At 48.1% G+C, this 11,832-nt stretch overlaps 1 protein-coding gene across 2 annotated transcripts in view; it reads right to left on the minus strand.

The window, feature by feature from the left end:
* Positions 1-11,678, minus strand: part of GATA4 (GATA binding protein 4) — a 30,033-nt gene extending 18,355 nt beyond the window's left edge. For both annotated transcript variants that reach the window (XM_041480921.1, XM_041480920.1), the window contains exon 1: positions 10,992-11,678. In XM_041480921.1, coding sequence (XP_041336855.1) covers positions 10,992-11,517 — 526 coding nt within the window. In that variant the 5' untranslated portion in view covers positions 11,518-11,678. The remainder of the gene's footprint in view (positions 1-10,991) is intronic.
* Positions 11,679-11,832: the final 154 nt, after the last annotated feature.

Raw genomic sequence — 11,832 nt, forward strand, 5'->3', positions numbered from 1 at the left:
TCCCTGAGGGTCTTTTGGTGGGAGCTACTTGGCCACCTTTTTGAGACCGGTCTGTTGTCCAACAGCAGCTTCTGCTGACTGTCAAGTTGTGCCTGAGTGAACTCCCACCCACCAAGGTGACCTCCCCTTCCTTACTCCTCCTTGCAGTTCTTACACTTGTAAATATCCGAGGCTCCTCTGATAAACAGAAGATTCCTCCGCTTATCGACTGTCCAAATATTTTTTAACAAATCTCAGATTAGCATGGAGAGCCCAGGGAATGGGCAAGATGGGGTCAGCCGCAGCCTGGGGTCTGCTTGGCAGAAGGCACCTGGAAATGGTCTTTCTCTCTTTTGACAAAGAAAAAAGAGCCACAGCCTTGCCCTCCTTGAAATCTGGCCCATCTCCAAGTGGATGTTCCCATTGAGACTCTTCTTTGATGGCCTCAGCGAAGGGACACTGGGGGAAAAATGAAGAGGATCAGAAAAACCTGGGATTTAGAGTGCCATGATCCCTCCTGGGCAGCTGTCTCTGAGTTGGGAACAGGTAATGGATCATGTGCAGCCATTCTTGGTGTCCCCACAGGGGACCACAAGCAGGTGTGCTGTGAAGTCCTGCCAAGCTGCTGCTCCGTGGCTGAGCCATGGGAATTGGCCTTATGGCTACGGGGTAACCAGGGAGCCAGGGCCAGCTCCTGGGTAGGTGGTGAAGCCTGACCCTAACCCCAGCCAGCAGAGTCTGGCCATGTTCAAATGTTCTGAGACCCCACTCACATGCAAACTTCTTCCCACGAGCTGCACCAGGGGATGCTGGGCTCAGGCTGAGAAGGTCTGTGCTTGGACCATGCCAGGGGCTAACAATTATCACAGAATCACAGAATATCCTCAGCCAGAAGGGATCCACAAGGAGCATTCAGTCCAATTCCTGCCTCTGCACAGGACAGCCCTAAGATGATTCTTCACTAGTGACTGAAGATTATGGTCTGTTGGGTTTTCATTAGGAGATGGGGGATTGTCCATCGTTGGGCATTCCAAAGCCTTATCCACATCCCTCAGCCACTGATGAGTTGGTTGTTCTGCTAGGGGTCTTAAAACATGCATTTCTACAATCCTACTACTCCAGGAACTCCAAGTTTGGGGTGGGTTTTTTTCCCCACATCAGAAGGATAGACATTTAACTAAAGCAAACATGCAAAATCTTTCTTGTAGAAATGCAATAATACAATTTTATTACTGTTATTATATTTGTGGGCATGTGGTATACATGTATATAAACACATATATTTGTATATATACACATAGCATGTCCTAGAATCACAGAATAGTTTGGGTTAGAAAGGATCTTAAACATCATTTAGTTCCAGACCCTCTTCCATAGGCAGGGATGCCTGGGATGCCCTTGAGAATGCCATTGTAGCAAGTTAGGAATCATCTCAAATCAATTCTTTCTGGTTTTACTATTAAAATTATTATTATTTTGTGACTGTATAAAACTTAGCTATACAGAATGGTGAGTGCATATATATGTGTGCATTTGTGCACACATATATATATTTTTAAAAATTCATTTTATATGTCTAAAACACATATGATATATTAAAACACCTCACTTTATAAAACCTGTCTATACCATGTGTAGGAATATATGGAATATGTTGGACTGCTCCACATGTCCAGTCCCTCCCTGAGCATGACAGCACCAACCAATACTGACATATCCAAACTCCAAACCCCTGTCCCAGTTTTGTTCTAATTTCACTGATTTAGACACAGGCTCTGCCTCCAGCTCTGAGCTGTTCCACTGATAAATCCCACTCAGAGGAGCTGCACCAGCACAAGCCAGGCCAGATCCCAACCTCCCAGCGGGACTCCAGCCAGGGACAAACAAAAAGGTGTTTGCTACGGCTCATCACGTTAGAGGGGACAGTGAGTTTGTCTAACCTCTGGCCCTTCTCTTTTCCTCTTTTATTAGTTATTCTGGATGTTAAGTCAACTCAGCCCCCGAGCGGGGCGGGAGGAGGGGATGATAAAGCATCTGCAAAGGTCACTTCGCGGCCCAGGCCAATAAAACGGCAGGTACCGAACTTATCAGGGCCACATATAACTTGCAGTTTTTCTAACTCAATTGATTGGACTTTTTATCTAAAATAACAGGCATTATAAGATAGGCGAAAGTTGAGATAAGGAGGAAAATTGAGTAGCCTCGAATCAAGATCAGCCTGGGGACAGGTTCAAACTCCCACACCTGCCCCAGAGGAATCAATGAAAGTTTCTTGGCGCCGTCCGCTCGTTTTGAAATGCTGCTGAAGTTGGGTGAACTTTGAGACTGCCGGCGTTTATTCTGTGATTATAATTAACCTGCTCACCCGTTGTTATTGATTTGTGTGGAGGGAGGTGCCAGAGCCTGACTGGGATGTGGGTTTGGGAAGAGAAGTGCTCAGGGAGAGCAGGCAAGAGTGAGACCCTTCCCTGGCTCGAGGCAAAGAGAGTGGGGTGCAAGGGGGATTTCACCCTCCTGCTTCTGGTCCTACTTATTTTCAGAAGTGAAAAGACCCTCAAGCGCAGATCTTCATGTCCAGAGAGGCAGGATAAATTACAGCATCACTCATCTGTCCCAGGGAAGTAATGAAGGACTGAAACATGGGAAAAGTCATACCCAGGATCCAGAGCATCATCCCAGCCCAGGGGAGTGTGAGGAAGGGACATCCCACACCCAAAGCAGCTGCCCCTCTCATGCTCCACACCACCCAGGCATGTCCCAACCCAGAGTCCTTCCCAGCAGCCAGCCCCCCGGGCAGGCAGCCCCTGGGGCCAGCACTCCCTTCCCAAAATAATCTCAGACATCTGGGACCACACGTCATTTGGAGGAGTCCTGATGTCTGGGGCTCAGGGCCTCACTGATATTTTTTTTTTTTACAGCTCCAGCACTGTGAGCCCTGGATGTTGAATAATAGTGGCTCCCTGACTTGCAAATCCAAGAGTCTGGCTTGGAAAGTCGTAGGAGTTTGAATAATAAATATTAGGTTGGGGTATTTTTTGGGTTTTTTTTGTTTTGGTTTGGTTTTTTTTTTTTGGTTTGTTTTTTTGGGGGGTCGATTTTTTTTTTTTTTTTTTTGCCTCATCTAGGATTTCAGCATGAAGGAATCAGTATTCCAGCTTCTCCCTTGCCCAGGAAAGCTGTTCTTTCCCTTTCTGAAAGAGCAGAGCCTGGCATATGTGATAACAGGACTCCGGAAGCTGGAGCTTGAAGGAAAACTTAGGTGCACCAAAGCACAAGGACTGGCAACAGCCAGGGGTGGGTAGCTGGGAATCCAGCAAGAGGGAGATGTCTTCTGAACAGTCTGGAGGTGTTTGCAGAGCCAAAGGAGGCCCTCGAGGTCAGAGGACAGCCTGAAATTTGCTTAAATATTATGAACACAGGGAGCTCCATGTGGAAAAACCAGGAAAAATTGGCAAAGTCTTGCTTGGAGGGACTGGTGTGGCCTCGTTCTCCCTCCCTGCTTCAGCTCTGTCCCCACATTTGGGTTTTAATCTTTTAGGAAAGTCTGATGGTAATGGGAACCTAGCCCCATCCCATCTCCCTGTAAATCCACCGTGCTGGAAGCATTGTCCAGCGGCAAAGGGCTGAGCTCTGGGAAGCAGAGCAGGAGCAGCGAGCGGCGTCCCACCACGGGACCTCTCCTGAAATGCTCCCCCAGCAGACACCAACTTAATTCCCAGGGATTAGGAGGAAGCATTTCCAGGCGGTGATTTTGTTATCCCAGATTCAGAAGCAATCCAGTACCAGTCCCTGGTGGAGACGGGAGATCAGCCCTGCGGGATCCCTCATCCGGCTGCCCTCGCCCCACCTCTGCTGGAAAAATTATTAATTTTTGGCTTTCCAGGAGTTATTTCTCTTCCTCTTTCACAAACAAAATGAATTTCCAAGTCTTTCCCAAGTCTGGTGTGAGGGGTTCGAGCCCAGCTGGCTCCGGTAAGGGTCTCACAAGCTTTAGGGGTGACTAAAAATAATTAAAAAAACATCATGAATTCCTTCATGCTGCAGTATATAAACGAAGTCGCCGCTTCTCAGGAGAAAAAGGAAGGTCCCACTGGATTCTGGGGTTTCACCTCCCTGAGAACATATGTAAATTCCCATGTAATTTTCAGTGGGCTGTTTCTTCCCTATGGAATCTATTTGCATGGGTCTGATCCTGCACCAGCTCCTAGAGAATTGCCCTGTGCCTTAATTCGGGGATGGCTTCAGCTCCGAGCAAGGAACATGGGTATTTTTGAGGTTGTTTTTTATTTTGTCACTGTTTTTCTGTTTTTTTAGGGGGTGGCTGATCCTAAAACCTGAGCAGGTTTGGCCTTAAAAAGACAGAGAAAGCAAAAAGAGATTGGAAATACCCAACTTGCTCCCCCCCCAGCAAAGACTTCATTCTACAATTAGGTACCCACCTCATTAAGCAAAAAGACCCCTCTGTGCCAGCAAATAATTGAGAAAAAAATTAATCACAGGGCACTTCTTGGAAAAGAAAAAATTATTTTCGCTTCCAGTTGACGCTGCCCCAAATTTGGCTTTAAAATCCAGGTCTTGCCAAAACTCCAAAGCTGAAACATTTCAGCACTGATGACGGGGTCAGATCTGCATCCAGCTTGGAAAATCTCTGCCTGGCTCTTCTTTTGGAGCACACCCAGCACACGCCAGTTCTTTTTTTGGGGGATGAGAAAATCCAGCCCGAGCTTATTGTATTGAAAAAGAAATCGCCGCCGAGCGCCGCGAGCGTTTAGAAAGGCGCAAGAGCGCGGGGAATGCTGCGAACTCAACGCACCCCGCAGCAAAGAGCTCCTGGAGAAAAGGAAAAAAAGGAAAAAAAAGGGGGAAAAGGGGAAAAAAATGGAAAAACCCCCAGCATTTTGGAGTAGGTTTGAAAACGGGCGTTTTCAGAATAGCATTTAATGCCACTCATGCCAACGGTGCTGGGATTATTTTCAAGCGCTGTCACGCAAGTGCAAGCACCCGTGTGTGGGAAGACCTCAGTGCTCAGGCCTGGCAGATAATTGGGTTTAATTTGTCATTACAGATGTATTTACAGCTCAGGCCCGGTCACCGTGACCGATGATGTGGGGAAGCCTTGGGAAGGCAGGAGAAGTTTTCATATTTTGCCATAATGTGGGATGTGATCCTAGACAGCTGCAAGAGTTCTGTCCCATGAAGGAGAAAGACCAGTTTTTCTTAAAATTTAAAAAAAAAAAAAGCCCTCAATCCGACCTTATAATAAAATTTGCTTCTATAATTTGGGTTAATTTGGGAGGTCAGAGAAAATTCTCACCTATTTCCCTGGTTATTTAAGCAGCGTTTCACACTCACACACCAAAGGCGAATTTACACCTTCCTGCCAGACGGCAGCGAGGATTCCGACCCGCCGACAAGGTGAATATTTGGCATTTCCAGATATCCCCATCTCCCTTTTTGCAATCCTGCAGGCATAATTACACACATTCTCCACTCCAAAGCAACTCAGACCTGTAACAACCCAACCTGGCCATGACAACCAAAGGGTTTTGGCAGCGTAATTGTATTTTTCAGGATCCCACATCCCTGAAATGTGCGGCTGGCACAGCAAAAATCTGCATTTCTGCCTTTCCCTCCCAGCATCAGCAAAACTTTATTTCCTAAGCCTATGGACTGAGCTCTTGAGGTAGATTCCCACCTGGTTTTGCAGCCAGCAATGAGCCCCAAAGGGGATGCAGACTCTTTGTTAAGTTTTTTATAGTTTGAGTTGCAAAAGCCTTGAAGAACCCAAGATTTCGGCTTCCTCTGCCCTGTGAATCCCCAGGAACATCACTCAGCAGGGGGAGACCCCCGAAAATCCCATTTCTGCACCTCCTTTCCAATAAGGAAAATGCAGGGAGGGAAGGACACACCAGGCTGGTGTGCAGATTTGGGAATAAAACCTCCCAAAGTTGATATATTTGCATTCTTTTTTTTCCGTATGCTTGCAAAGCTCCGCAGGGCTCAAGGAACAAAATGTTTCAGCCCAGAGCCCTGTGCTGATGAGGAAAAAACTTCTGAAGGTTTTGGAACAACACAATTTTTTAAAATTGAATTTTCCTTAAAATTGCACCTTTATTTTAATATCCTTCTTCAGAAACAACAGGCTGCCAACCTTCAGGCACATAAAAAGCCACTTTTTCACCCAGTTTGGAATTTTATTTGATATTTGGCACTTTGTTGGTGGTTTTTTCCATACACCCTTAAATTTTCAGAGAGAAATGGTTTGCCCTTTCAAAATACCCCTCTGCATTTGGCAGAACAAATTTTGGGGAGCCCCTTTCTGCTGGCCAAGCCAAGGTTTTCCCACCATCAGAAGATCACAGAGATGTCAGGATTGGGCCTGGTTTCCTTTGGAGTACTCTGCCTGATAAACCCTCATCTGTTTCCAAGAATTTCGCCTCTTTCCCTTAAAATTTCTGGCAAAAAAAAAAATAAAAAAATGTAGAGAGCAAAATATAAGTTGTCTCTTAAAAAAACTACATTGCTGTTATTGTTACAGGCACAAAGAAATACACATGGGTGACTGAAAAATAATTAATCCTGGTTTAATAAAGTCTTAGATTAAGCACCACCATCCACTGCCTTAAGTTTTACTGCTCTACTAAAATGTATGAACATTTATATTATGTACTACCCTATGGCTGTTCTGTGCAAAATGAACTGCGCTTAGTAATACAGTGCAATTTTTAAGTAAATAATTGAATTATTAATAGGCGTGACAGAGTGCCCGTGATGATTTTATTTTTATTATTATCACTGATTTATTTGCAATTTAAATTCTACTGCTTGGGGGCTTGGAGGGGGGAATAAACACTCGTGTGTTCAAGCTTGATCTTGCTCAGAGATTAGAAACCCTGGTTCTGTGGGTTTCATCCCAAATCCCAGACTGACGGGTGACAATTAAATTAGGAGGGAGAGCAGAAGATGGATTCAAACCCGGAGGGGGGAACAAAGCCCTGGGCGAACCTTCCCCGCCGGCGGGGCTGGGGTGAGAAATGCGGCTGCTTGCGAAACGGGGGATGGAGGAAAAGGCAGAGACGTCCAACAGCCCCATCCCGATGTCCCACAGCCCCTTCCCGGTGTCCCACAGCCCCTTCCCGATGTTCCACAGCCCCTTCCCGGTGTCCCACAGCCCCTTCCCAATGTCCTACAGCCCCATCCCGATGTCCCACAGCCCCTTCCCGATGTCCTACAGCCCCTTCCCGATGTCCCACAGCCCCTTTCCCGGTGTCCCACAGCCCCTTTCCCGGTGTCCTACAGCCCCTTCCCGGTGTCTCACAGCCCCATCCCGATGTCCCACAGCCCCTTCCCGGTGTCCCACAGCCTTTTCTGCCATCCTCCACTCGCATCCCTCTGTCCTATGGCTCCATCCCTGCGTCCTAAGGTTCCATCCCTCCAGGATCAGGGACAGGGCGATGCTGGGCCCCCCTCATCGCCTGCTACCCCACAGGGACCAGCCACCTTGTCCCTTGGTGCGTGGGGAAGGTCAGGGGCTGCTTGTAGGGCAGAGGGTTGTAACAAATGTCAATGAATCACTGGAAATGTCAGCCCCGGGATGCGACAGGGCAGATCTCTTAGCATCCCTGTGGGAAAGCTTAAGATCTGTTTCCCAATCTCTCCCCCACCAGCAGCAGAAAGGACATTTTCCAACCCAGTGTCTGCTCCAGGCTTTGATCTTCCCAGATGCTGCTGCTGTGTTCCAGCAGCGCCTGTTTGAGGAGCCCTGACTTCAATTTATCCAAAAAAAAACCAAAAAAAAAAAAAAAAAAAAAAAAAAAACAAAAAAAACCCCAAAAAAAGGCACCCACCAGGAATGCCCACAGCCCCGATTTATCCCCAGCCGCAGCAATACATCCGCGATGCCACAGCGAAAGTAAAATCCCCGCTGTGACAATCTGGGATCGGAGCGTCCTTCTCCAGCCTGGAAAGGTCCCGGAGGCAGCGAGGAGCTGCAGGATGGATGTGCTCGGATCCCCGTGCCGCCCTCCATCCCCGCTTCCCTTCGCCTGGGGAAGGGGCCAGAGCCGAACTGACCATCTAGGGTAATTTTGGGAGCGATTTCAAGAGATTTTTGGTGCTGGCGGGGAAGTCTTTTGAGAGGGGATTCTGCAGCTGGTCCTTTTCATGCCTCATTAAGTCGGGAATTCACAGTAACCCCATCCCAGGCAATGCCTGGGGCAAGTTCACTGCCTCGACCACAGGGTCTGATCCTGCTCTTCAGGGTAATGAGATCAGTCACCAAACTTACCCTGAAAAGCCCAAATTTGGCATTTTGAACTCACACCAGGGAAAGTTTTCCAAACGGGCCAGTGCGTTTTACCCATCCTTCCCAGTGCTTTATACCACGGTTTAAGCCAAGCAAAAATTCCTCAGTTTAGAGGAAAACAAGAAGATTTGTATTTCTTTTAGTGTTATTTTCTTCGAATACATTTTCACTAATCTTCTTTTCCCTGTGTATTGCTTTATTGTTACAGGGATGTATTTATATAAAACAGGGAGGAAAACGTCACGCCCAATTGTATAGACTGTGAATTCGTGTCTGCATATTCAGCTGTAGCTGCCTATACTTGATCTTTCTTTTTAAAAAATCATAGTAATTAAAATTGTAACGATCCCAGGGGTGCTCTGCATTTAGCGCTACCCGAAGGTGGTGGGCATTTTTCTGGGAAAGGAAAATGAGAGCGCTGCAAGTACCGCTCACACATTTAAAAGGATTGCGTTTCCACCTTGAGGTTCCTCGCTGTGCAGTGAATAAAATTACTTTTAGCCCTAAGAAAAGGCAAACAATGAGTCAACTCCACCGTTCCAGGGATTTCTCAGGTGCTGACCAGGCTCGGATGTGGAATTAAAGTGGGTCTGTGATGGGAATAATCCACAACGGTGTCCACCCCCCCCGCCCAGTACATCTTTCAGTGCCTTCAGTTTTTCAGGGATTTTTACCCTTAAAATCATTAAAATAAAACCCTTTCCCAGCTCAGAACCCCACAGCCAGCCTCTACATGCTTTACTCAACCCCCTGGATGCCCAAAGCATCGCTCGGCTTCAGGGAGGGACCGGGCAGCGGCCGCGTCCCGACTCAGGGAGAAGCGGGAACGGGGCAGGTCTGGACCTTAAACTACTTCCCGGAGGAGCTGCCTTCCAAAAATCCATTTAAAAGTCACCGGCTCTCAGGCAGTTAATTTTTTTTTTTTTTTTTAACCAAAACCCAAGAACTCATGTTTTAAAATTCGAACGCTTTTCCATATCCAAGGCAGAGGCGTAATTAGCCCCATGGTAATGAATCCCGCGGATTCCGCCGCGCTGCCGAGAATCCGGCACCCGAGTCAGGACCGTGGAGTCCCGGCTCCTTCCTCCTTCATTAAAAACCATTTTCTGCACTGGCTCAACTCATCTCTTCTTCCCACTGCTATTTAAAACCCCTTTTTTTGCCATCAAAATGCGGAGCTGCAGCACAAACCATCACGCTCAAAACCCCCAAATCTCCACGCTCAGTCCCTGGCAGTTTAAAAGCGGATGGATGTTTCTGCAACTGCAATTCTTCATTTGCATTATTTTGGGTTTAGGGTATTTTTATTATTAAAAGCCCTTCTGAAATCACCGCAAAAAGGTGATTTTTAATTTTTTTTTTTTTCCCAAGGAAGAAATGGCAGCATGGTAAAATACAAATATTCATATGTGCTTACTGATATTCAATTCATATTTGATTGTTTAATTCAGCCTGATTTTTTTCCTCTACGATCTGTCTTCTCATGGCTTCCAAAAAAACATTGCCTGATTAGCTAAAATTTTATCTTTAATCTGTTCCTCGTCTTCAGAAATTTTCTAGCACCTAAAGAAAAGCACAAGATGTTGGCAAGGCCAAGCCTTCACCGACGCCCAACTTTCCTTCTTTTAACATCTTAAAATAATGCTAAAGACAACGCAAATCCTGCTGGACACGATGGGAAAATCATCCTCCAAAATTCGGGTCAGAGAACACAATCGTAAAATAGATCTGCAGACAAATTTGAGGTGTTTTCTTTGTTAATCCCGACCCCAAAGTCGACAGAAATACCTTCGTGGAGAGGAGGCGGGAAGGAAAAAAGGGTTTATGAAACCACCATGCAAAGATGTGCCTGCATTTCTCTCTCCTTTTATCCCTCTTCCACCTCACGAAATATGAAAACAGTATTTAAAGTCATTTAGACGCATTCTTCGTTGTAGGAACCAGAGGAATTCAATTAAATGAACGGCTCCGAGATACTGGACTCGGCACAAGAAGTGAAGTTTTTTGGGTAAGGAGACTCTGAAATACCAGGGTTGCATAGTTCAGATGTGCCTGAGTTCTCCGAAAAGCACTGTTATAAATGCGGACGCATTTCTTTTAATCCTTCTCCATCATCTCTCCCACCTCAGCTCTAAATTTCTCTTTGCTCTCCCTTTTTGTAGCCCAACTGACCTTTCCAAAAGAATTTTTTAAAAGACCAGAATGTAAAACAGCCCGAAGGAAAGATTTGGAATTCATGGACCCAACTTTGATTTCTTAATGCTCCCAGTTTCGCACCTAAAGCCAGCTCAGGAAGGGGCCGCCTGCGTGTCCATGGAACATCGTGGCCTTGCACCCCAAAATCATCCCCATCAGAGCCCCTAAACCCCCTCTGAGCTATTCGAGGAGCCAACAGGCCTTCGCTCCAGATCTCGGCTCATCACTCCTTGCCGCTCCGGGTCTGCCCTAAATTTCGTTTACTTTTTGGAAACTGTGGCCTTTGCGGATGTTTTGGAGCGGTGATTTTACAGAATAAGTAAGAATAAGGACCCCGAAGTTTTCCAGCCAGAGAGGCCACTCAACGCCAACACCAATGCTCCAAATTCCTCCCTCCAAAAACCAAAACCACTACATGCCCGTTGTGCCTACACACAGAGGGGTGCGTGCCCCAAAATCTGAGGGATAACGGGGTGAAACCTCCCCTCCCGTCTCCCAGCCCCGTGCTCACCGATGTTGGCGTGTCGGGCGGCCGCGGGCGTCCCTCGGCTCTGCAGGTTGTGCAGCATGGGGCTGTCAAAGGGCGAGGAAGTCCAGGTCGTGGCCATTTCGGGGCTCATGTAGGCCGGGTAGGGGCTGGAATAGGAGCTGCCGAAGCCCCTGCTGTACTGCTCCCTCCCGTTAGCAGAAAGGTTCAAGGAGCTGCTGTAAGCCGCCGCCGCTTCCCGGGAAGAGGTGGCAGGGATGGGGGTGCTGGTGGAGAATGAGAACCGAGGTGACACGGGAGGGTGAGAAGATCCAGGGTTGTAAGCGGCGCTTTCGGCTCCGGGCTGAGTCCAGATGGAGTGGCTGGAGACGGGGCTGCCTTGCTGGGAAGAGCCGCTGCTCTGCAGGTAGGGCAGGCTGGGGAGCATGGAGGTGACCCTCGTGGTGGGCACATAGACGGGGGACGCTGCGGCCGCGCTGTGCATGAAGCCACCTGCGCCCTCGTACGCCGGAGGGCCGGGGTTGGCTGCCATGGCTAAGCTCTGGTACATCTCGTGCGGGGCCTCCCCAAAGCCCAGCCGGCTCCCCGGCCGCGATCCAGAGCGATGGGGAGCGCCTGGAAAACCCTTGGCTCCACTTTTCCCCGGAGCGGTCTCGCAGTGGGCGCAGCCTTCCAGCCAAAACCAAAACACCACCAGCGATGCGATTTTCCTCCGAACCCCCCCACCCTTCCCCACCGCCCACCTTCCCCCACCTTCAGCAGGTTCCGCCGCCTCTTGCAGACCCCGAGCAAGAAGTCCAGGTCCCTCCGGAGGGGAAATTTAGCTCCCGCCTGGATTTAGCTGCTCCCACCGGGCTCCATCCAT

Source organism: Pyrgilauda ruficollis, unplaced genomic scaffold (genome assembly GCF_017590135.1).
Source record: "Pyrgilauda ruficollis isolate IOZ18807 unplaced genomic scaffold, ASM1759013v1 scaffold54, whole genome shotgun sequence".
NCBI lineage: Eukaryota > Metazoa > Chordata > Aves > Passeriformes > Passeridae > Pyrgilauda > Pyrgilauda ruficollis.